This window comes from Alligator mississippiensis, chromosome 2, assembly GCF_030867095.1.
Source record: "Alligator mississippiensis isolate rAllMis1 chromosome 2, rAllMis1, whole genome shotgun sequence".
NCBI lineage: Eukaryota > Metazoa > Chordata > Crocodylia > Alligatoridae > Alligator > Alligator mississippiensis.
Window position 1 is genome coordinate 66,214,474 of NC_081825.1, and position 26,628 is coordinate 66,241,101.

At 39.4% G+C, this 26,628-nt stretch overlaps 1 protein-coding gene across 9 annotated transcripts in view; it reads left to right on the forward strand.

Annotated features, from left to right (window-relative positions):
* PCM1 (pericentriolar material 1) overlaps window positions 1-26,628 on the forward strand; it is a 76,613-nt gene that overhangs the window by 46,961 nt on the left and 3,024 nt on the right. For 5 of the 9 annotated variants that reach the window (XM_019481299.2, XM_019481296.2, XM_019481301.2 and 2 more), the window contains 13 exons: window positions 1,209-1,265; window positions 3,592-3,764; window positions 3,850-3,978; window positions 5,560-5,680; window positions 7,015-7,152; window positions 7,408-7,541; window positions 9,916-10,050; window positions 10,989-11,186; window positions 15,891-15,950; window positions 17,690-17,828; window positions 19,685-19,836; window positions 25,070-25,145; window positions 26,363-26,616. In XM_019481299.2, coding sequence (XP_019336844.1) covers window positions 1,209-1,265; window positions 3,592-3,764; window positions 3,850-3,978; window positions 5,560-5,680; window positions 7,015-7,152; window positions 7,408-7,541; window positions 9,916-10,050; window positions 10,989-11,186; window positions 15,891-15,950; window positions 17,690-17,828; window positions 19,685-19,836; window positions 25,070-25,145; window positions 26,363-26,616 — 1,766 coding nt within the window. The remainder of the gene's footprint in view (window positions 1-1,208; window positions 1,266-3,591; window positions 3,765-3,849; window positions 3,979-5,559; window positions 5,681-7,014; window positions 7,153-7,407; window positions 7,542-9,915; window positions 10,051-10,988; window positions 11,187-15,890; window positions 15,951-17,689; window positions 17,829-19,684; window positions 19,837-25,069; window positions 25,146-26,362; window positions 26,617-26,628) is intronic. The other 4 variants (XM_019481300.2, XM_059721794.1, XM_019481303.2 and 1 more) reach the window with 2 other exon arrangements.

The window sequence follows — 26,628 nt, forward strand, 5'->3', positions numbered from 1 at the left end:
GCTCTGACCACAGTGATGGGGCTTCTGCTCTTGGTATTGCTCTCAAGGCACCGACTGCTGCCATCAGAGCTGGGGCAAATGATCTGGTCAATAGGCTAGATCCAGCCTGCAGGCTGTATGTTTGACACCCCTGCTATATCTAAGTGTCATTTTTACATTATTTCACATTAGTTCAGTGCTGTGGAGTTTTAGATTGCAAATGACCTTTGTAAGGAATAGCTAATGTCAAACATACTTTTTTACCCATTTTATCTATTGGATTTCTCTTAACTCCTTGAAAGATACTAGTTGTTAGGTTTGGTAGAAGACATGGATTAATCCATTTTTAACTGCCTCCCTCTGAATTCCTTTAAGCATGTGTGTGTTTGTTTTTTCTTTTTGGCCTTTATGAAATTTGTGGGGGATGCACTTAGCTTGTTTAGAATAAATAAGTTTATTGTAAGATCTTCCACTTACAATCAGACTTAATGAATTGGTTCCAATTAGTTTTATTTCTGGTACTAAGTATATAAACCATCAAGAGCAAATGCTGTCCTTGGAATTGTATTTGATGATACCTTATAGTACTTTTGCATATTTTGTAGAACAGCATGTGGGTCATAAGGTCTGTTAATATGGGTGACCAAATAAATTTGCAAAGGATTTTTTTTTGCAACTATTTAGTTGGTCTAATAAAAGAGATTGCCTCTACCCCAAGAGTTTTGTCTGCCAGATAAATTTGTATTTCTTTTTTCTAGTTGAGGTAAGTAGTTATTTGCTTAACAAAAACAGCAACAGCAAAGTCTGTCAGCCAGGAAGACTACTTAAATTTAGAGATTTAGTCTGAGTCAGGTTTATATTACCAACTTCTGCTCACATAGATGCATTGTGCAGAGCTGTGATCTTTGCCTAACGTACTAGAAAAATCTCTGCTTTTTCCCCACGCTAATATACCTTGTTTTTCCTGGGCAAGGAAGGTTGAATGGTGCTTCACTATACTGGTACAAAGCACAGATTTATCAGTAAGTAGCTGCATCCATGCTAGGAGCAGACTGCTGGTGTAATACACTGGTATTCCTATACGAGTAAAACTCTTATTTTATAAACATAGCCTTGGTGTTATTTTAATGACTAAAGGTAGTCTTCCTCCCACTGTTTCATATAGAGCCTGCCTTTACTTCTGGTACGCGTTTTTGTGTTTATCACTGTCTATCCCCACTTTCCTACAGCACATGCTAGGAGAATACTGCAGCAGTCTAACAGAAATGCATGCAATGAAGCCCCAGGTATGCATTAACTGCTTAGCTTCAGAAGTGTCTTCAACAACTTTTCTTACTAAATCTCAATTGTGCTTCTTGGTTATGTATATTTAGTGAATCAGTTTAATGCATACTAACTTGTATGTTATTTTTAAAAAAGTTGGGGTGGGGGATTATTTGCTGAATATTTTATAATGTGCCTTTACACATGTGTCTGCTCTACTATATAGCTAGTTGCTTTATTAACTGCTTTCAATGCAAAATGTGTTTAGTGTGTTACACCAAAATAAAATAAATTGCATTCAATAGGCATTCTTTTGTTCTTAAGGTGTAAGCAGACTTAGCATTTCTTGAAAGTTTTTTGTACCAGTGCAGCATCCTGCTTTAAGTACCTGTGAAATATGCAAGAAAAAACGTTTACATTTTTTTCCCCTGGGATGTCACTATGTACATTACTTGTGGGTCATTCAAGCTTAATTGCAAACTATTCCAGTGCCAAGCCTGTCAGACTGGTGCTCTCTGTGGCCACCTACTTGCTGAGGGGCAGCAATGCAGCTTGGAAGGGCTACATGTATAAATGCCTGGGCTGCCTCCATTTTGATCTGGGTTAAAACTCAGGACAATCAGGACCACCTCAGATGAGATGTCTTGTTTAGTCCTGCACCTGTGGTAAATTGTGTAGACTGGTACGAGCTTTATGGTTTTTCATTTACCCCTCAAAAGAACATTATACATGTCAACATGTGTTGAAAGACTACTATTACATTTTTAGTATTTAAACAGAATTCTAGCAGAGCTGTATAAATTTGCTCACATCATTTCAAATTGTAAAATTTTAACATTTTTTCTTTATTTTTAAATAATTCAGTGAACTCTGTAACAAAACTACAAATAACTATTTTAATTACAGAATAAAAACAAAAGTCAAAACCATATCGTTTTAGTACTTCATTAGTTGAAAGTAGTAAGGAGTGGATCATTATTGTAGTGAGCTCTACAATTCCTACATTCATTCCTAATTTTTTAGCAGAAGAATAAATAAACTTAATTTTTTACAGAACAGCATTTTGCTTCATGGAATGAGACACATTACTGGATATAGCCAGTGCATATTCCCCGCCCCTGCACAGCCTATGAAGGACAGTTTAAGTGTAGCAGAAGTTTGATGTGAGCCTTTATCAACTTTGAATTTCACCCTTAATGTGCAGAAATCAGATTCAAACTTAGATTTTTTTCCTTCAAACTTTGAGTCCTTTTTTAAATTTAGAAATGAGATCAAAACGGATGCAGGGTAATGCATTAATAAACTTAAGGATTTTTTTGGGAGGCACCCAAATTCAAATGGTTTAAATCCTGTTTTCAACTAGTGTTGAGTATCTACTATGTGAAAAAGCATCCTTAATATTATTGTATTTCTAACATATCCCATGCTGCCATAGAAAATGTACTTTTTTTTGGAAGGCTGAAAGTTTAAAAAAGAGCGATTTTTTCCCCCCCCCCCCCCCCCCCCCAGTCATAACTTAGTTGGTTTTTTCATTAAGACACTCTTCCATGCTGTTCTCAGGGCTACATAAAATTTGCCAAAAGCTGATGTCCATTTGAGAACTTCTGTGAAAAGATGAACACTGGCCTGCACCCCCTTCGACTTGCTGGCAGCCATCTTTATAGCACAGTATTGTTGAGTTCTACATGTACAAAGAAAATCAGCTTCTCCACTTAACATGTGCCCCTCACTTATGGAGGACTGATTTCTGGTGGGTAGGGAGGCAGGGAAGGTGCATGTGATACACAAGTAGATATGGCATGGGAATGAGGGGCTGGAAAGACCTCCAGATAATCTACTCCAGTCATCTGTACTGAGGCAGGACAAAAGAGCTGGTTAGCCATGTTAACCTGAATTCAGGTGCCATGGTGCCTATCAAAGTTCATGCACTTCTGCAGTTATTCTGAGGTGTCACCTAGCCCTACCTTCTGCCTGAGGCAGGATCAGGTAACACTTAATAGATCATGCTTGAAATATGTTTGTTACAGATGTGTGTGCACTATACTTCTATATGTACCCACTTTAAAGTTATCATTCAGAATTTTAAAAAGCATAAAATTTAGATCAGACTTCTGATACATGAGTGTACATCATAAGTTAAATTATTTTATATGCCAGTGATTGTATGAAGACACGGTCTAAATTTCATTGTGTGTGAACCCCTTTGTCTAGAAATAGCTTTAAAGAATAATAAACTTGGCTGTTTAACAAACTGTTAATTTAATAAGGCACAGTCTTCATATATAATTGGGATATGCATCAACAGAGAAAATTATCAAGATAAAAATTGGGTCCTTTATCTTTCTGCAGAAACTGGTAGTGATCTTTCTATGTTTGAAGCTTTGCGGGACACCATTTATTCTGAAGTAGCAACTCTTATATCTCAAAATGAATCTCGTCCACATTTTCTTATTGAACTTTTCCATGAGCTTCAACTCCTAAATACAGATTACTTGAGGCAAAGAGCATTGTATGCATTACAGGTACCCACACCAAAAATTGAATTAAGTTTATGAACTGGATAAGCTTTCTTCACAGTATAGATTTAAGATTCCTTATCTTATCTAGGATATAGTTACTAGACACATATCGGAGAAGAATGAAAAAGGAGAGTGCATTAAGTCACTGAATTCAGCAACATGGATTGCATCAAACTCTGAACTTACTCCTAGCGAAAGCCTTGCTACTACTGACGATGTAAGTGGGACTTATTATTCCATCCTTTCCGATTTCTGTATGGACATACATGCTGGAATAATTACCATAGTGACTTGATTGTTCCAAAAACTATAATGGCTTACGAGCAGCCAGACCTTGTATGAAAAAGCTTGTTAAAGGTTATCTTAACATGAAAATGTATTAAGTTTGTCAAGATTCTGTTTATAAGACAACTAGTGTTAAAGCTGGTAAGGTTGCCTGCAGTGTTTGGAACCAGTGTATACGACAGCTTAAAAAAAAATCCAGATTTCTTATTGATATTTTACTTGTTAGAAAGTCAAATGAAACTTAGAGTGTGGACTGAAGTTAACACTTGAAAAGTTTCCAGATGAAATTCACTTGGAAACATTTCAGTTAGAGTACATGTGCCCCTCTTCTGTTTCTGACTGGAAAGTTTCAGGACACCTCAACCACCTCTAGTGCCAGCCTTCAGGCACTAACGCAGGCTGCAGTGATAATTCTTCCTGCAGAGATGAGAAGGGAGAGTGGCGAGGTATGGTATAGATGTGGTGGCAGATCCCTGTCCCAACCTCAGCTTGCATGAGTCTGACACTCCAGCTCCAATTCCCTCTCCCTACCCTCTTCACCTCTTAAGCCAACAGAGAGAGGTAAAGGGGACTGGAACTGAAGGGCTTGTCTCCTGTGGCAGCGTGGGTCTAAATAACTGAGAAGTGTAGGGGGGGAGGCAGGGAAAGCCTGGGTCTGGGTCTGGGGATGGTGGGGAGTCTTAACTGGGGACTTGCTCTGGTTCCTGGGGCACTGCCAAGTTCCAGTGGCTGGACAGTTGGCAGGGTGTCCATGTGAGCCTATGCTTCTTCTCCACTCCTCTTCCCCCCCTCCCCCCCCCTTCCAGATGCAACAAAAACTCCTTCCTTCCTTTCTTATGTCCTTGTGACAAGGTATTTAGCAGAATTTGCAGATTTGTTGGAATCTGACATGGTCGCAGCATGAATGCTTCTGCCATAGCCTGCAACAAAAATTGAAATGCTCCAAAATAGTACTTCATTTCATGAGGTAACTCTTTTGAAGTGTTTTTGCCACGTTTTAGAATGTTTCAGAAGGCTTGTGTGCACAGCTGGCCCTTCGAAATGTCTCAAATGCATTTGAGACATTTGAATTGCTACACGTGTCCACACCCTGATATTCTACAATTGTTGCCATTATCTTTAGTAGTGTTTCCCCCTTGCCCACACAGACACATGCAGGCACTATCCAAAGTGCTTTAGGGGGGGGAGGGAGGGAGGGAGGGAGGAAGAACTCATGAGTGAGACAACATACAGGGTGATGGCAGCACTTAAAACCAAAATCCCAAATACACGAGACTTGCTTTCTGTATTGTGTGTAAGAAACTGACACTAATGCCTTTTCCAATCTTATCACTTATAGTTTTGTTATAGAAGCACCTGAAAAACTTACTCCCTTTAAAGTGAGGTCATTCCCAGTAAGAAAGTCTGGAAACAAATTTTATAGCCTTGAGGATCAAGTGAAGGAAGGTTTGCCAGGATATTTGAGAGACCATGCTTTATGCTTGCTTTGTAAACATTTGTTTATCTCTTTCAGGAAACTTTCGAGAAAAACTTTAATACAGAAGCATGTAGAGACTGTGAACAAAATGATGCAGACAATGGCAGTACCATGTCTACATCTTCAAATTTTGAACCCTTTGCCACTGATGATCTTGGTAACCATTATTTTGTATAATTAACAATGTTTTCTGTAATACTGCATTATTTAATAATTTATGTAACAGTTTGTAAAATGTTTGTAAAATGCTTTCTCTAAGAGTTTGTAGAAAGTTCTAGTTTGTAAACTAATTACCGTATTTACTTGAATAAAAGATGACCCTGATTATAGGCGCTTTCCTTATAATTAGAGTCTATATATGGAAAAATTATAAATGTGTTAATTTTTCCACTTATAGATTCTGCTTGTGAAAAACTTATAACTTTGTTAATTGTTCCATGTACAAAATCTAATTATTGGAGGTTTGCCTTGAATTTGTCCCTTTCAAATTTGAAAACAATAACCTTGAAATTAAGCCTAATTGTAGCAATTTGCATATAGTATACCTATACACTTAGTTTATCCAGAATTGATGTATGTTACTTTAAAACTGGTGCAAGTATTAGCACAGGTATTCCATAAACACTTTTGAGCAACACTTTGGCGCCTACATGTATGTAGTACAAACTATGCCTTATATTAGTCCAAAACCACAGGCTTGTGATTTACCATATAATTCATTGGATTGGGCCCCACCAGAGTCAACACCATTTCAAACTACAGTGACGTCACAACTTAGTACTGTTCCTTATGTGCATGTACGTAACCCAAATAGCACATGGTTCTGTTGTGGGGGCCTAATTAGCCTTCACCCCTGACTGGAACCAGGTATTTTTGTCATGAGTCCTAAGATGCTCCAAAAAATTGTATGCAGGTGAGGCACCCTGGCAACTTGTTCCAGCTCCACCTCATGGAAGATGGGGCCACACTCTCTCAGCCTGGTACCTATGATTAGTAGGTGACAGAGGATGAACTGTATGCAATGTCATGGCTCACCGTGACTTGAAGGAGAGTCAGCGGTGAGGGGTACTGTGCTTAATGGGTGCTCCTGTATGTCTTATTCAGATGGGGTACAGTAACCTGTTCTTGTGATAGGTTCCCATCTGCATTTTTGCCCAATATGGCCTCTGTGTTTTATAGTCATGCTCAGTGCTGGGTGCATGTAATAAACGTTATAGTTGGTTTCTGTTGCTAAGTGTATATGCTGCTTTTGGCAGCAGTTTAATGATAGACAGTGTGTTTAGTGAGATTTCCTTGTATTCAATTATAAGATGAGGGACTTTTTTCCCCATGCCAGACCTCATCTTGCATATGAATAAAAACAGTAGATGTCTAGAGTTTAAACAATCATCATAGCTTTTACTTAATTTTACAGTTGTGTATTTTTTTTGTCTCTACTGGTGTTCATCTAGATTAAAAACTATTCTCAGGAAACTTTTGTTCTCTGTATAGGCAACACTGTAATTCACCTAGATCAGGCATTGGCTAGGATGAGGGAATATGAGCGTATGAAAAATGATGCTGATAGTATGCTTGACCCGGAGGGCTGCTCTGGTAATCTTCAGGGTGCCTCTGCTGCTAAATTAGAAGGTATGTACATTTTTATGTAGTATTCAATAGTAATTATGAGTGTAATTATAGTATGGGAATAATCATGGATGTAAGGAACAATTCATTTGACTAGTTTGCATTTCCATCGTAAGTATATTGCAATTTTAGTTGTATATGTTTATTATCAAAAGCACAATTTATTATTTTATTGTCCAACTAGATGCATAAAACATTTTTAAAACTGATATTCCTTTAACTAGGAAATTGTGATCTGAATATACATTATTTTACAAGGTCCAAGTACTGGTGAGAGTCTTTGTGTACCGCAGCCTAGCGAGGTTTCTACTGTTCCATGTCCTCGTATAGATACGCAGCAACTTGACCGACAGATTAAAGCAATTATGAAAGAGGTCATTCCTTTTCTGAAGGTAAGAGGTCCTGTTTAAATAGTAAAAATAACATGTTGAAAGGACCTGATTTTTTTTTTTATCAAGAAAGCATTTATACTGAAATTATGAAACAACATCATCTCCAAATTGTAAATGGAGTTTGAGATTGAGACACATTTCTGACCATATTCTAAAATGAACCTTGCTACTTCCATTTGTAACATGTAGATGTTAAAAGCACAGTATCAAAGCACTATATTAAATGCTGATTTCTGATGGATAACATTCTTTAAAGGAGGTGTAATTTTGAAGATCTTTGTCTTTATTCAAAAGATGCAAGTGATATCAGAGACTTTTTTTTCCATCTTGAAATTGGGGAATTCATTGTCTTTGGAAGCTATATGCGGCTGACTGTAAAAACATCCAAATGACTCATCAGACATCTTTGTACATAAATTCAAGCAGGGACCATTTATTTTCAAGATGCAACAAAGGTATAGCAGGCTTTCACATATTAAGTCTGACTACATACTCACTTTTGAAAAAGTTTGACTTTTTTTCTACATGGCTGCCAAATTCTATGACCTAGAAGGCGGTCTGCACACTCTTTTGGCTTCCCTCTCATCATCTTGGTTAATGTATTTCTTTGGTGAGCTAATAACTTTAAATATGTGGTTTATTTTCTTAAATGGAAAACAGTTGTAGAATTTATAAACCCCATAACAATGCTTAGAGACTTGCTTTGAATCCCTCTTGATCAGAGATGTGGGGCGGAAAATTTTCTAGTACTTTATTTCTCCATGGGAAATTTTCCATTTCTAAAAATTAATTGTTTCATAAAAATCATTAGTAACAATTAATGGATGACAATACAATATTAGGCAAGCTTGGCAGTTTCAAAGTTATAATAAATGTTTTTTCAGGTGGTTATCCCTAGCAAGTGTGAGAGAGAGTACATATATGTTTTATTGATTTGTAAACAGGAGGGTAAATACACTTGCATAATAATCCAAACCAAAAATCAAGTTATGAATTCACCTAATTGGCTGTGCAGGTCAAATCAAAACCAAAGCATGGCATATCATGCAGAGTTCTTTGGGTGTGCTAAAATTAGTGTCAACAGTTTTCAGTGCCTTTTGGGGTTTTTTTTCTTAAATTTAAACAAACAATGCAAGGGAAGTACATGCTATTGTGTATTGTCTTTACATTTTTACAAATATTTCAATAAAAATAATTTATTTCCACGTAAAGCCTTGAATTTGTTTGAATATAACATTTAAATCGCATTCAGTGTGCTGTATTTAATTTTTTTCTTAATCAAATTTCAGTTCAAATACTTGTGGCTATTGGGCCATAAAATTAACATGGGGGTACTTTTTTAGTTGTGTTTACTAAATATAAGTCAAATAAACATGCTAAATTAGACATGGGGTGCAGCAGCATGAAAAACGTACAGGTTTCCCTCATTTTATGCGGGTTCTGTATGTGAGAATTCGCTCTTATGCGATGACCCTGTTTATACCAAAAATTCGTTATATGCAAGGTAAATTCACTCTGATGCGATTGGTGTGCTGGAAGCCCGTAGTCAGCTGCTTTGTGCCGTGTATTGTGGGAGTGATGTGCACCAAAATATGGTCTCCTGTGTGGATCTGTGCTCCTCGCTCGTCTGTGACGCGTGTTTCTGTAGTTGCCATCCCCACCAACTAAATATTCACTACCACCCTGTGCCTGTGTGTACTGTCTGCTGTTGGTGAGGACCAAAATTGTCTTGAAAAAGTGGTAGAAATAGGTGTGGAGGTCAGTACAGTTGAGGTCTTGGAATGTATTCCTTTTTTGTTACATTGTAAAGTGGGTTCCCTTGATGCGAATTTGAGTTATGCGCTGTTTTCCAGGAATGCGTGTACAGCATAAAGCAAGGAAAACCTGTATTTGTTCTAGCTGTCTGACAAGAACTACAGTAGGCATACCCTGTGTATACTGGTGGCTTACTACAGTTCTTAAAAGCTGGGGCTTGAGAGGTATTCCTATAAATTTAAAAAGCCTGCAAATATTTAGATACCTCCTAAAAGTATTCCCCAGCCTATACTTTATTAACAATGATCAGAGTCCCATAAGAACATTTAGACATTTCTCAATCTTGAATGACATAACTACTGGTGTATTGGGAATGTAGAAGGAAGCTGGATGGGTATACATATAGTCAGTGCCATAGTTCCTTTTGTCGGGACACTTACTTATGACATGACAGCTAGTTTTTGGATGGATCATGTCAATGGAGTAGAACTTTAACTGTATCCCCAGACTGCTACAGACCTGCAAAATTATCTTTGAATAGGAGGAGATTCAATTTATGGCATAGTCAACATTTTAAGTGGTGAAAGGCCAACTTCTCTTCTTTCTGATATTTGCTTAGGAACACATGGACGAAGTATGCTCATCTCAGCTATTGACATCAGTAAGACGTATGGTCTTGACACTTACGCAGCAAAACGATGAAAGCAAAGAATTTGTGAAATTCTTTCATAAGCAACTTGGTAGCATACTGCAGGTTAGTACTTGTCACAACGGGTTTTTTGATGATATTTTAATGTGGATGACTTAAACCTATGTAAGGCCTGATTTTCAACGGTGTTCAGTAACTTGCTTCAGCCCTAAATTTTCACTCTAATAAACTTTGAGTGGCATGGATAGATATTTCCCCCTTCTTTGTGATTTTCATTAATGAAATATTACCTTGTTTCCTCGTTTAAATATCACCTCTGCTCTTCCAGTCTCATCATTGGATTAGAATTTTATCAGGAGGGTAGTTGTGTGTCTTTCAGATCCTAAATTACTAGTATCTTATGAGCCAACAACTACCAGCACTGTTGCTGCGATCTAGCCTTTTTGGCAGTTAGTCCAAAATCAAGGATTTGATTATGTAAATTGGGCTATGTTTTATTACTGTCCAGAAACTACAATGATTGTATTGTTGAAAACATTGAGATCTGCATCTGTAGTATTATGGCTCTTCCGTAGTAGTATTTGTATCAAGCAAATAGGTTGGCACTGTCTTCTGTATGTGAATGAACATGCTTTTTTGCAGATGGTAAACACATCACAGAATAGGAACAAACATTTGTATTAGAAATAATACAGCCTTGTGAAGAAATAAAATCTTCTGCGATTATTTGTTTAAAGGATAACCGTGGTATTGCCTATGCTTCTATGGGTTTTTGTACTACACTGAAATAAGAAGAGCAGTATATATACCATAAGCCATCATATGGTCATGAGTTGAGTGCTGTCAAAGCTGTGACCAGATAAGAGAATGCTATTGCAGTATGGTGAATTCTGCTTAAGCAGAACATGTCATAAATGGGATGCCTGGACAAAATCTGTTTCAATTCTGTTTTTAGTGTGGCAATCCTTTGATCTTAAACATCAGGAAGGTATAATAGCACATGTTTAGTTTTCATTTCAGAAGAACTCTGTTGCTTTTGACAGGATTCACTAGCAAAATTTGCTGGTAGAAAACTCAAAGATTGTGGAGAAGATCTGCTTGTGGAGATCTCAGAAGTTTTGTTTAATGAATTAGCCTTCTTTAAACTCATGCAAGACTTGGACAACAATAGTATTACTGTGAAACAAAGATGCAAAAGAAAAATAGAAGCAGCTGGAGTGATGCAGTCTTATGCTAAAGAGGTTTGTTGCTGCTTTTGTATTTTCTTGGAGCCTACTTTGTCTGACTTCAGCTAAAATATATTATTTCATAGATTTCATAAACATTAGGGCTGGAAGGGACCTTGGAAGATCATCAAGTCCAGCCCCCTACCCGAAGGCAGGAAGTCAGCTGGGGTCATAGAATCCCAGCAAGATAAGCATCCAATTTTTTCTTGAAGGTGTTCAATGTAGGTGCTTAAACCACCTCTGATGGCAGGCTATTCCAGACCTTGGGGGCTCAGACAGTAAAGAAATTCTTCTTTATGCCTAGCCTGAAATGTTCTTGCAGTAGTTTATAACCATTTGACCTCGTCATCCCTTGGGGTGCTCAGGTGAACAAACGTTCCCCCAGATACTGTTGGTCACCCCTGATAAACTTTTATAGGTGGCCATCAGATCACCCCTGAGCCTGTGCTTTTCCAGGCTAAAGAGCCCCATAGGACTCAGCCTGTCATGGTAAAGTCTGTTTTCCTGACTTCTGATCATGCGCGTGGCTCTTCTCTGGACTCTCTCAAGCTTTTCCACATCCTTTTTGAATTGTGGGGCCCAAAACTGGACACAGTACTCCAGCTGCGGCCTCACCAAGGCAGAGTACAAGGGGAGAATGACGTCCCTGGATTTGCTTGAGAAGCATCTATGGATGCAAGCCACTGTTTTGGTTGCTTTACTAGCCGCAGCATCGCGCTGCAGGCTCATGTTCATCTTGTGGTCAATGATGACCTCCAAGTCTCTTTCTTCCGTAGTGCTAGCCAGTGTAGCACTGCCGAGCCTATAAGGATGCTGCAGGTTTTTCCTCCCAATGGTGGAGAACCTTTCATTTTTCAATGTTAAACATCATAATGTTCTCATCCGCCCATTTGCTGAGCCTGTCCAGGTCAGCCTGGATCGTCCTCCTGTCTTCAGGTGTGGATGCTTTGCCCCAAAATTTGGTGTCATAGGCGAACTTGGCCAGTCCGCTTCTGACTCCAGTGTCCATATCATTAATGAAGATGTTGAACAATATGGGTCCAAGGACAGAGCCTTGGGGGACCCCACTGGTCACAGGGCACCATGATGATTGACTTCCATCAATTACCACCCTCTGGGTCTGACCACGGAGCCAATTTCCCAGCCAGCGAATTGTGGTGGACTCAAGGCCACAATTGACCAGTTTTGCCAAGAGGTGATCATGGGATACCAGATAGAAGGCTTTTTTTGAAGTCAGGATATAGGATATCAATCTCTTCTCCCTTGTCCAGGTGATGGGTCACCTGGTCGTAGAAGGAAATGAGATTGGTCAAGCAAGACCTACCCGCAACAAACCTGTGCTGGCTATCCCTCAGGATGTTGGCGTCGGCCAGTCCATTAAGGATGACCTCTTTAAGAAACTTTTCTAAGACCTTCCCTGGGATAGAAGTCAGGCTGATGGGCCTATAGTTTGCCGGATCCACTTTCCTCCATTTCTTGAAGATAGGCACCACATTGGCCTTCTTCCAGTCTTCGGGCACTACACCAGAGCACCAGGAATTCTCAAAGCTCTGTGCTAGAGGCTGGGCTATGATGCTCGCCAGCTCCTTGAGTACCCTGGGGCGTAGATTGTCAGGGCCTGCTGACTTGAAGGTATCCAGCCTCTCTAGGTGTTCTTTCATGAGGTCAGCATTGATGGAGGGCTGGGAGGAAGGAGGACCCGGGCAGCTATAGGCCAATCAGTCTCACCTCCATCCTTGGTAAAGTCTTTGAAAAAATTATCAAGGCTCACATTTGTGAGAGCCCAACAGGGCAAATTATGCTGAGGGGAAACCCGCACGGGTTTGTGGCGGGCAGATCGTGCCTGACCAATCTAGTCTCTTTCTATGACCAGGTTATGAAACGCCTGGACACAGGAGGAGGGGTGGATGTCGTATACTTAGACTTCAGGAAGGCCTTCGATACGGTATCCCACCCCATACTGGTGAACAAGTTAAGAGGCTGTGATGTGGATGACTACACAGTCCAGTGGGTGGCGAATTGGCTAGAAGGTCGCACCCAAAGAGTCATGGTGGATGGGTCGGTCTCGACCTGGAAGGGTGTGGGCAGTGGGGTCCCGCAGGGCTCAGTCCTTGGACCGATACTCTTTAATGTCTTCATCAGCGACTTGGACGAGGGAGTCAAATGTACTCTGTCCAAGTTTGCAGATGACACAAAGCTATGGGGAGAGGTGGACACGCCGGAGGGCAGGGAACAGCTGCAGGCAGACCTGGATAGGTTGGACAAGTGGGCAGAAAACAACAGGATGCAGTTCAATAAGGAGAAATGCAAAGTGCTGCACCTAGGGAGAAAAAATGTCCAGCACACCTACAGCCTAGGGAATGACCTGCTGGGTGGCACAGAGGTGGAAAGGGATCTTGGAGTCCTAGTGGACTTCAAGATGAACATGAGCCGGCAGTGTGACGAAGCCATCAGAAAAGCCAATGGCACTTTATCGTGCATCAGCAGATGCATGACGAATAGGTCCAGGGAGGTGATACTTCCCCTCTATAGGGCGCTGGTCAGACCGCAGTTGGAGTACTGCGTGCAATTCTGGGCGCCACACTTCAAGAAGGATGCGGATAACCTGGAGAGGGTCCAGAGAAGGGCAACTCGTATGGTCAAGGGCCTGCAGACCAAGCCCTACGAGGAGAGACTAGAGAAACTGGACCTTTTCAGCATCTGCAAGAGAAGGTTGAGAGGCGACCTTGTGGCTGCCTTTAAGTTCATCACGGGGGCACAGAAGGGAATTAGTGAGTATTTATTCACCAAGGCGCCCCCGGGGGTTACAAGAAACAATGGCCACAAGCTGGCAGAGAGCAGATTTAGATTGGATATTAGGAAGAACTTCTTCACAGTTCGAGTAGCCAAGGTCTGGAACAGGCTTCCAAGGGAGGTGGTGCTCTCCCCTACCCTGGGGGTCTTCAAGAGGAGGTTAGATGAGTATCTAACTGGGGTCATCTAGACCCAGCACTCTTTCCTGCCTGTGCAGGGGGTCGGACTCGATCTATTGAGGTCCCTTCCGACCCTAACATATATGAATCTATGAATCACCTGGACCTCCCTGTCCTGTAGTGGGCATGGGCATCCCATGGGACTGATGAAAGACCGACGCAAAGTACCCATTTAATAGGTTGGCTTTTTCCTTTTTTAACTCTAATCATTTTAAAAAAAAGATTAATTCCAGAAAAGTGTGTGTGTTTTTTCTGAGACATTACTGCTACTTATGACATAACATTAGTAAGTAATGTTACCTGGCTTGTCAGCAATTAAACATGTGGAACACTTCAGAGATGATTAATTATCTTGTTTCTTTTCCCTTATTTCTCTGTGAAGCAGAAGGCAGGACCCATCCTGTTAAGCCACATGAGTAGACTTTACTCAGGTGAATAGTCCTGTGGTAGTCAATTAAACTACTTTACTGCTGAATGAGTAAAAAATTAACTGTCCATCTTTTACCTTTTCAGTACCAGTACCTCAGTGATGCTAAAGACCTGATAGAAAACTGAATTCTATTGACCCTGAGAAGTCAGAGCAGTCTAGCATTTTGTTTTGATGGGGTGCTGGAAATATGATTAACTTCTACAATTTGGAATTTTAAACAAAACATATTAAAGAAACTCTAATGTAATACAGGTTAGGTTGCTCAAATATAAATAAGGGTATCCTTGGCACCCTTGAAACCAATAATGTATCTTAACAATTTTTATTCTCAGCTATAAGAGCATTGGAGTATCAAGGCTGGAAATTAATTTAATTGACAGTATTAATTTAAGCTTATACAGCCTTAACACACAAAATTAAGGACCTACTTTTGAAAGTGATACAAGATTGCTATGTAAATTTTTAAAATACATTTAAAATTCGGCCCCTGGCAGACATGAATATAATTGTGTGATTGGGATTTTATGCCCCATCTCAAAAACTCTGTATCCTGCCAAGTTGGACATTCATGGGACGATGCGTGATTTTTGTGATGGGTCATAAAATTGCTCTGATTCTGATTGCATGACTGCCAGGGTGTGCAGCTGTGGATTAGGGCGCTTCCCAACCCGAATTGTTCATGCTTTTTACAGAACTGTGGGGATCAGACTGGGGACAGGGGAAGATTGGAGGGGCATTGGTTCCCTGGGGATTAGGCAAAAGGAGACTGTATCCCAAACCCGAGGGACTGTCTCCTGCCTGATCCCTGAGATCAGACAGGGCTGCGCTGCGTTTGGAACAAATGCCACATTTTCAGGTTATGGCACAATCCAACATCACCACAAGAATATTCCATATTAAATGTGAACTCTCTTTGTGGGTGTTTCACCATTTTATTGTGCCATAAATTGGCTGCATGTGGCATGTTTAAATTTTTATCATGATTTAACATGATGATAATGAAATAAATGTGACATCTGCAAGGGCCCCAAGAGTCCTGGTAATTAATTTCCTAGTGTTTCACCTCTTGGATATTCATAACACTTGCTTAAGGGCATATGTTTTTCAAAAACTACTGCAAGTCTTAAAAATAGTTGCTCGAACTGTTGCAGTTTTGAGATTGACTTTTAATGGTGGATGTGGAAGTTAGGAGGATTATAAATGATAACAAAAGCTTATTTTGTTTTGTCCAGTGTTTCAAAGCCATTTATTGCAAAAACTTAGTTTATTTACATCTGTAATCAGTTTCAGAATTGAAGGTGATTGGTTTTCTTCTAGGTAAAGAGGGGTCTTGAAGTAGACGCTTGCTCATCTGTGGAAGATGTTGATGAAGACAAAGTATGTTACACATTTTAGAACTGTAGCTGCCTTTATTCTTTTTAAAAGAAAACCTCAAAAGTCCTTTTTCACTCTCAACATATTTTTACTAATAATGTGATAAAAAATGATTGATCATACAAATCTAATATCTCTGAATAAATCTACTTAAATCCGATAAAACTATAGAAAGCAGGCATTCAGAATCTAATTTTTTGTTTAAAATAACACCACAGTATCATTTTAGTCTCCGCAAAGTAATATTATTTGTGACTCCATTTTAGAAAAAGACCATTTTATAAAGTATTGTATGTAACCTCTCTTTTTTGGTTATTTCTAAATACACAGTGGAGTGCAGTGCATAAATATCTAAATTCAGATATCAGAAGCAATATAGCCATATTAGTGCAGGATCTTGCCCAGGCTAATGCACCCTGCTTCTCGGTAGGACTAAGTAGCTCAAGTGAAGCATTACATTAACAAATTTGTATTGCTGCTTGCACCCAAGTTAGTTTGGGTATTTCACCATGGTATTACATTATCTACCTTTCAGTAAGCGGGCAAAATCCAGACCATATGCTTATTATGTTTCTCAGATGAGAGGCACATGACTGTTCAGAGAATATTTTCACAAAGGCTGTTCTGTATATCGAGGCTTCACATTCTTCTCATTGAGAATAGCAGATTTTGCCTCACCTTTACTATAGAGGACTTGCGTGCTTACCAGTGGTTCTTGCATCGAATCCTGGGGATCAAATGGGAGGACCGTTGGACCAGCATGGGTGTCCTCCATGAAGCTACATCCACCAGCATCAAAGCCTTGCTCTTGAGAAATCAACTCCAGGGGACGGGCCACTGTATCCGAACGCCCAAGAACTACTTCCCTCACCAGATTCTTTTTTCCTAGCTCTCCATTGGCTAATGCTTGAAGGGTGGCCAAAGGAAATGGTACAAAGACATGTTCAAGATCGCCCTCAAGCACAGAGGCATCGACACCAACGGCTGGGAGGAGCAAGCTGCTGACCATTCAGCATGGTACCACCTGGTTCACCAAGGTGCACGCCACTTTGAAGCCCAGTGACTTGATACCGAGGTGGAATGGCAGTGGAAGAAAACAACCAACCTGAGGCTGTGAATCCCACTCCACCATGCAACAGCATGCCCCCATTACTGAAGAATGTGTGCATCCAGAATCGGACTTCTTAGTCACCTGAACCCATCAAGCCTGACGAACATCATCCTTGACTTCCAGAGACCACTGACAACGACAACTATAGGGGACTAGTTTTGTAGCACTGCTGTAGTGGCCCTTTGTTGCTGCTTGGCTTGCCTCCCAAGAATAAAGATCCACAGAGACAGTTCTCGAAGGAGGATGGAAACAATGATTTATCCTTTTGGTGTACTGCTCTTAAAAAAAAAATTGAATTGTAGACTTGACAACAGAATAATCTGTGGATTATTGGAACTAATAGAAAAGGAAAGAGCTATGGCTCTTTTATATAATCTCTTTCAAAATGTTTGGATGAGTGAAAAGATGTTCCAGTAGGTTCTGTTTCTCCTTATGGTTCTTAGTTTGCAGTGCTTAGCACATATTCAGGGGGTTCTGCTGCAGCAGGGCACTTAATTTATTACTGATGAGTTGGGTGTTTGTTTTTTTGGCTGGGGTTTGGGGGGGCGGTATTAATTGTCAAAACAATGTCCTTGTCTGGAATAAGACAGACATTAAATTAAATAGAACACTGTTTTTTGCTTATGGCTAGGACAAGGATGAGACTGAAACAGTCAAGCAAGTGCAAGAGTCAGAAACATATAATGGTAGTGAAATTCCTCAAAGTATGAAATCTGATGCCTCTGATCAGGAGGAAGATGAAGAAAGTGAAGGTTGCCCGGTATCAATAAGTAAGTGATTTTTTGGTGTTGATTTTTTTTGTTGCAGTATTGACTTCACACAACTAAGCTTCCTACATAAAATTTAAATAATATTTGTTTCTTGTGAGCTACAGTTGTATAAGATTCATGGGTCTTATCTCTCAAGTCTAATAGTCTGTCCTTTGCATATTACCATGTTTTCTAGTATTTGTCCAGTTTAATTTTAAACAATGCAAACAAAATCACTTCTACTTACAATTGTTCCAGTAACTTAAAGCAGTAGTCCATACAAGGTCTAATCCAGGGTTTATCTAGTCGGTGTTCTTTGTCTAAAAAGGTAAGATTTAGATGAGTTCTGTTTCCCAGCCCCCTGTTAAAGTTTTCATCCTGACTTTTGTTACTTAGATTTTCTTAAACCAGTGATTCTCAACCTATTTAGCCTCAAGGCATCCCTCCATAACTTATGTGACCTGAATAGCAACCTGGTTCCAAAAACTAATTCATTTATTGCATTGCTTACCTCCTTGCTGAGGGGCTGGCAATGGGGGCCAGGTAGTGACCAGGCAGGGGAGGAAACCTGAGCCTGCACTTACCCCCTCACACCTGCTTATCTTCTCACACCTTATGGTGTCTGTCAAAAGATCTTGCAGCACCCCTCATTGAGAATCAGTCTTAAACACTTAAGCATGTGGTTTTATATTGCTTGGTATTTCCTTACCATTTATAATGGCAACTTTTCCTGTTAGACATTTTATGGTTAATTTTTTTTGTATCTTGCCAAGTTCTTGGTCTCAGCAACACCTTCTAGGTATGAACTCCACACTTTTAATTATGCATTGTTTAGAAAAGTATTTCCTTTTAATTTAAAGGACTGTCTTTGTGTTGGGCCTTCTCTAACATTTTATAACTTTATGAACTTTGATGCCCCTTTCTTCATTTCTTTACTGTAGTTATTCTGTTCCCTTATAGGTTTTTCCATAGCTCTAATAATTTAGTGTCCTTCTCCAATAGTGGTTCTACAGTGAAGCTTTAATCACTCAGCTGATGCTTTTTCCTGATATTCAGCCTAAGCAAATCCATCCTTTTCTTCCTTTGTTTATCCATCCTAAAAATCTCTGCTTCTCTGCTGTTTGTACTTGACATTTGGACTTGTGGTGCAGATGCATGACAATTACTACAGACTAATTTATCCTTCGTGATTTACTAATTTTATTTTGTAGTGCACATATGACCAATTCTCCCAACCTTACTTTCTCCAATAGGCACAAATATAGTTCCTTGCCCCACCAGAGGATGAGGGAACAAATTAGCATTGAGCAAATTCTACCCCAGGGTAAAATTGACTCGGGAGCAGACACAAAACCAGGACATCATTTTAACTTAGCATTGGTGTTTAGTTACTCCTCACTTGAACAGGTAATTTTGTCCTGGAGTTGAGTAACTAGCAGCCATGTAACACTGAATGGTATGTCCACTCTACTTACACTACAAAGTAAAGTCAGTTTACCATATAGTACATGTCATGTGTCTTCAGTCTTAAACATAGACTGTTAGACATGCCCTGAAGTGAAAACTTAATAGGTTTTCTGTAAATCTATAAATCTATAAAAGGTAATGTTTCCGCTATATTTTCATTCCAGGAGAATATCTGACATAAGTGCATGTTATGCATATATTACTGCTCTATAATTTTTCATGTTAGACTGAGCCTCCAGATATTTTATATGGTCTTGCAGTCATTTTCTATACCAGAATGGAAGGAGAATTTTCTTGTAAATAAGAGCCAATCTCCTTTTTTAATGCTGTGAAGTGTTTTTAAAGAAAATCCAGTAATTTTACATTAGGGACTAAAACTGGTCTAAAATGACTACATTGATTTACTTCAGGCTTGTCTAAAGCAGAAACCCAAGCTCTAACTAATTATGGAAGTGGGGAAGATGAGAATGAAGATGAAGAAATAGAAGAATTTGAAGAGGGACCTGTGGATGTCCAGACTTCACTACAGGCCAGCAGTGAAACTATGACTGAAAACAAACAGGTATTATCAGAATTCTCTAAGCTAGGCAACTGTTGCTTGGCAGGTGTTTGCATGAAAATAGCTTATGTATTTTATCCTTCCTTCTGTTACATTTCTTATTTTAGTTGCTTTAAGGAAATAGTCTACATGGATATTGCTTTTCAGTCTTCCTTTTGTTCTTGTTTAATTTTGCTTTTATATAAGCAAGGTCTCTTAGCTCTTAAGTCTGGGTTATTCCTCACCTGAGATCCTGTAATAGTACAGCATATTTTTACAGTTACTTAAACAGGAGTTAGATTTTATTTAAAAAAAATACAATTTGGCACTAGAAATAACTTCTGACTACACAGAGGTTACTCTGCTGACACGCTGTTTTGAAAGAGAAGCAGAAAACTTGGGATAAGGCAACTGGATTACAAGTGGAATATTTTCATAGAAGTCTGCATACCTCTTACTTTTAAAATTCAGTTTGTTCTGCTGTTCATCACGTAGACCAATTCTGTCCAATCTCTTTCTTCTCCACAGGCCAGAGTAGTGTGGGGTGGGTCTGTGGGTACAATCCAGCATGTGCTGAAATGGGTCCTGGTACTGTGCACATGGTTGTCAGGACTGCAGCCCCATTCAGGATTAGACCTGCCACCCCATCACCAATCCCATGCTCTTTGGGTTCAGGCCTTTCTGCCCACCTCCAGGTGTTCAGGCTTTTCTGCCCACCCCCAGCTCTACACACTCAGGATTGGGCCCATCACCGCAGCTGCCAGCATTCTGGATTGGACCAAGCCACCCTGGATGTTCCAGGTCATGCCTCTCAGCTTATCCCCACCTGTGTGCCCTTCCACCCCAGCTCTGTGCATGCCTTATGGGACCCTGTCACCCATCTCTGTGTTTGCATGCAGGATCTCACACACCGGGGCTGTCATCTGGTCCATGGGGCTTTGGAATTTAGCAGTAGAGTGGTGGCAGTGTTAATTGCCACTTGTCCTCTTCACCAAATTCTGGACCTTTGAGGAAGCCCACAGGCCAGATTGCGTGACTCCAGACTTGACCTTCAGTCAAGCACCCATGTTACAGGTTTTTAAGACTAGAAGTGACCCTTATAACAAGGTAATCTGGCTGCCTGTGTAATACAAGTACATGAATTTTGGGCATTGATTGCTGTACTTAGCATTCAATTCTATGAATGAACTAAAACCAAGCCACATCTTTTAGAAACATCCAATCTTGAGTTAGATGTCAAGTGCCATTTTCTCTTGGCAGTATTTCAGTAGATAATTGCCCCTTCTTAAAAGCTGGTTGCCAGTTTAAACTTTAATTGGCTTAATGTGCATTTTCCATATCAGATGCTCAGTAGGGGTGTCTCTTTACAAGTCTACTTGTACAACTGTTTTAAAATGACAGTGGGAGATGGCAGTTAAGTGTTAATTGCATGACTTAACATCAATCTTTTTGCTTAGAATCTCTAACCGTAAAACAGACACTACTTCGTAGGGGTGTTTTTTAATAGTGGCTGAGTGAAGTGTTGCATTCATCTGGCCTGACTTTAGTAGCACAGGGCCCAAGCCTATACATATTTTTGGATGACCTTGAGGATGTCTTTTAGAAAGGCATGAAAACTAGAAACTCTGTCTTGTCAAAGGCAGTAGTAGAGCAGAATTTAGAAAGTGGGTTTGTAAAGTCTTCCTTTGATAAGTGACATGCTATTAGCCAACGGTTGTGAGATGTTATCTGAATCCTTATTTTTTTTCCTCAAGTTCTGAAATCATTCCTACTCAGTTTTTGTGAAGAGATACTTCTTCACTTCTTCTTTATTAATTCCTTCCTTTGAGTGCTCCCAAAAAGATTAAGGCATGTTTCTCCATGAGTCAGGACAAGATGCTTTGACCCAACCAACCATTGATGGATTCAAAAGCCAAAGGGCTTAATCCTCGTCACACATGGCTTTTGTCATAGCAGATGCCTTGTTCAGCACAGGCAATGTGCACATATATGTCCAACAGTGCTCAAGCTCCAGTTCCTTCTCATACTGCAGCTTAAAATAAGATATGAAGTATGGTTTACATCTGCTTGAGCCATCTGGAAAAGTCATATCTGACCTGGAGGGAGAAAATACAGCAAGTATGAATCAAGGAAGCCACCTGTTTTTTATCTTTGACACATTTGAGTGTCCCTGTTTAATTGCTAGTCAAAATATGCCTTTTGTGCATTTTCACTATTTTTCTATCTGGTCTGTAGTGAGGTTCTTTCACCCTCATGAACTATTAAGAACCTAAAATGCACTGGAAGTGTTACCTTGTGTGATTCCTAAAAGAGTTCTTTAACTTAACGAGACCAAATGTGGCTCCAGTTGCATCTTTTTTTTCTTTCATGGACTTCAGTTGCGTATAGAAAATTTTATGATCAGTGCTGTACTTGGTACTTCTGTAGATTCTGACATCCAGTAGCAACACTTTTATTGCTAAATTGATTAGCCAATTGTTTGATGCGACTGTCTGATGAAATTCTTGTAACCTTTGTGCTTGTCTTTGTGAGGAAATAGTTCTGTTGATTATCAGATTGCTTATATCATGGTACAGGTCTTAACCTTCTTTCACTTTTTTGTCCTACCATGTGATCCAGTATTTCTGCAATTATAGCTTTCATTATCAGACTGAATTCTTATTCATATGACTCAGTCAGAACTCTGCTTGCAGTACTGTTCAGCTGTTAATAAAATCTGTTCTTCTCCATTTCTGCTGCTTCTCATGGTGTGTAACAGCAGACTGGAGTTGACTTGTTGAAAGTTAAGACAAAAAAAAGTATGTAAAATGGTAAGCATCAGATACAGAATGCAATATATGATAACTGGTGAAAGACAGTAGTTGTGCTAGTTATAAAGAAGGGAGATGTTGGCTGATAAATAAACTTACTGTCAGACCAGGAAAAATCCCAATTAAAATAATTGTCAGCAGTTTAAGACAAGTCCTAGAAGCAGCAGTAAGTAGGGGCGTGCAAAGTGGGCAGCATTCGATTCAGGTTTGGCCTGATTCGGGGGACAGTAATTGCTGTCCTGATTCGATTCGCCCAAATCGGAATCTGAAGATTCGATTTGATTCAGAGAATCAGTGATTTGGCCATAGATACAGCTTTATATGGGTTTTTCCTTTTTTTATATATATGTACCTTGAGGTACCAAGTGTGGCTTGTGAACACCAAGATGGTGGGGGTGGATGGAGCGTCCCATGGGAGTGCAGGGGAGTCCCCTGCGCGCTAAGCAGTAGACCCGGAAGTGGACCAAAAGTACTTCTGGTCCACTTCGGGTCCACCAGGGAGCATGCGGGAAAACCCCTCTGTATCCTACCAGCTCAGTGATCGGCCATGGGGGGGACCTCGGGTGCCCCCCCAAACTCAGAATGCATCAGTTGCTGAGCCAGGGGGTGGAGGGATCCCCCATGCACTCTGCAGCGGACCCAGAAGCGGACCAGAAGTACTTCTGGCCCACTTCTGGGTTCGCTGCTGAGCATGCAGGGGACTCCTCTCCCACCCCCCCATGCTCCTGTGTGATGCTCCATTCACCCTACCATCTCGGCATTCACAAGCCGCGCCTGGTACCTCAAGCTATGTAGAAAAAAATGTAAAGCTGTGTCTATGGCCGAATTGTTGAATCTCTTCAAATCAAATCAGAGGCTTCCGATTTCATTTGGAGAGAGTAACGGGTCTCCCGATTCGGCAGCCAAATCTCCAAATTGAATCTCCTCCGAATCAAATCGGTGCCCAAAGATCTGCACAGCCCTAGTAGTTAGCAAGGAACCATGTTTCAGACTAGTAATCTAGAGTTATACTCATCAGATATTCATGCTGTGACTGGGTGCATGTGGAGATTCAGAAGAGTAAAAATAGGGATTAAAGATGTTTATCATGGTGTTTGAAGTGGACATGATAGCTGAGCTGATGAACTAGTTTGAGGTGAAATTTTGCAGCTGACATGCATTTGAATTAACCAGTGCATTTACTACCTCAAACTGCAGTAGGATTTACCGCTTGGATTTACAGCCCCATCTGTCTCAGCATTTCATTATATTTGGGAAAATGGAGCTTTTAGCAAGAACATTTTTAGAACAAATAGTTTGATTAGTCCTGATAATTCTAGTGAGAATGGGGTTTAAAGAGCTGTAATATTCAGCATGTGTGGCTGAATTATAACTGGCAGAAATGTGGACTGATGAACATTATGCTTGATTTGAAAAATTTTGCATTAATGGAAGCATCTGTGTTAAATGAAAGACACACAATGAGCTGGTAGACATGAGAGTTCTTTGTAAGATGGCAAATATGAAGTGTCATGATTTTAAGACAAATGAATTTGTAGTAGTATCAGCGTGTAAAATCAAGGTACGGGACTGGATGCAATTTTAAAAAGTAGCAATAATGCAGAAGGCAAATGGAAAGCCAAAGAAAATTAAGCAAACAAAACAAAGGTCAGTTTCGTCTAGAATCTGGATATTGTTCATAGGGGCAAACTAGGTTTGGCTTAATGGAGGAATGGGTGATAGACTGAAATGAATGGCAATATTGTAATAGTCCCCATTTTTGGAAAGGTAATAAAAGAAGAGAAACGAATGACCTGCAATAAAAACTTACTTTTGTTACTTTCAGAAAACTCATTTTTCCTCAATTGCCAGAAAAAGGTGTAAGGTTATATGGTGTAAGGCTATAAGCCAATCCAAGTGTATTGTAAAATTGTGGAATTCCTCCAGAATTATAGCTGATTTTTCATATGATTTGAAATGTTTATTAGCTGTTGAGTAATTTCAGTTTTAAGCTTAAAAACTCTTGAATGTCTTTTATTTGGTCGTAGGAACTTGTTTTTTAATTACTAATTAGTAAAGGTTTTTTTTTTTAACCCCTGACCCAAAAGACTTAAAGTATATTCAGTTTGCTAAAATACCTGAGAACAGCAAAAATCCAAAATGCCAAAATGTATTGAATGCTATAAACCTTAACAGAGAAGCTTTTCAATGTAATCTAAAGGTTCATAAGAACTAGCAGGAAAGGTTTTCAGAAACTTCTTAACAGTGAGATCTTTAATATTCTGGAAGAGAGGCTAATGAGTAGACACTGGAACTTACTGGCTAAATTGTGTAGTAGTATAGACAATTACTGACCATGCTGTGGGCGGAGCGGGGAAGTTTGGCTGTTTGAACAGAAGACTAAATAAGCTTATTTTTAAACTCTGATTTAATAGAACGTTAACTTCTTTTTCCCCCACCTGCTGTAGATTCCTAAATGTGAATCTGATGAGACTCAGGACCATGAGATGTTGTCATCTGAGCAGGAATCTGTTAGTGCTAAAGGTAAGACCTGAGTAGAGAGAAATGTAGATTTGCATAGAAAATCTTAGGTTACAAAAGGCTTAATATCAAATCAAGAGATCTACTGGAGAAGCAATGGGAAAACATAGGAGCTTTCCATTAAGCTCAGTTCTCTTGTAATTGCTTTAAAAATAAATGGTCCTTTAGTCTCTGATCACATATTGCCATAGAGAGGCAATTCTAGGAGGTGTCATAGCTCTTTTTCATCTTAAAGAAGTGATTTTCAGTCTTTTGCACATATAACCCCATTTCTGGTTCAAATGGAGTACTATAACTGAATTTCTGTCATTTACGTGCTGCAGTTTCTTGTTTAAGAACCACTTCCAGTCATCTCCTGCATTTAGCCTCTCCTTTGCATTACAGATGCAGTATTTTATGTTTAGTTTTCACATGTACTTTTCTCATAGATTTTCCCATAGATTGACTGAGTTATGTGGGAAACTGAATTTCATAGTAATTCAGCAGCCAATTAAAATATTAATCAAACTTGTCTTGTATTATTATATGAAAAGCAAAAATTCAACGAACTATAAAAGTCACAGGCTCTCACTATGAATCAGTGACAAATTGAACACACAACAAACAACCTTAAATGAAAAGGTTGGGGTCTAATTTAACAATTTATGACTGAGGTGGGGTTTTTTTAAACAGCACTAAATTTGTTTGATACTGCACAATTAAATTTGTAATTTTGTATTTGCATAGCTTATAGGGTAGTAATTTCTCACTAAAAGTTGTGAAATAAGCTTCCAGAGTACTCAGGGGAAAAAACAAAAATTTTGGGTAAGATTTCTGTCTATTGACAGTTGTGGCTTTATAGCATCCTTCTTATGTACTTTGAAATAAATAGTATTTTAGGCTCTTCTAAAACATTGTGATTTGTAAACTACGTTGGCAAAAAAATCCAAAATATTGCCTAGCTCACTTCTGCTGTTGAAGAAATTTAACTTTACAAAATCGCTGTAAACTTCAGAAAGATTATGAATGGCTCATTTCTGTACCTTCGTGTATTGGCTTTATTAACAAGGTTTATATTACCTTGCAAAAGCTGCTGGAATGTCAAGAATAAACTACAAAATGGTTGCAAACTCAAACATTATACCAGTTGAAATGGTATTTCATTCTTTTAACAGCATTAGATTTTCAAAACATGCTTTGTATTTCTGTCAATATCTATTTTGGATTTCTTTTTATTTTAGACGAACAAGACGTGTCTGCTGTTTTGCCTCACTCTCTCAATGCCTTGGAGAATAAACAACAGTTAACAGTCAGTGCTCCAGAAACCCTTACTACTACAGATATGACAACAGAGGAGCCAACCCCTTCATTACCAGTAAATGAAATTCAGACATCAGAAATAGTGTGTATAGAAGCCAAATCCTCTACAGGGAGTCCTGGAAGTTCCATGGCTGGCAGCCCTGATACAGAGTCTCCCGTGTTAGTGAATGAATATGTATGTATAACT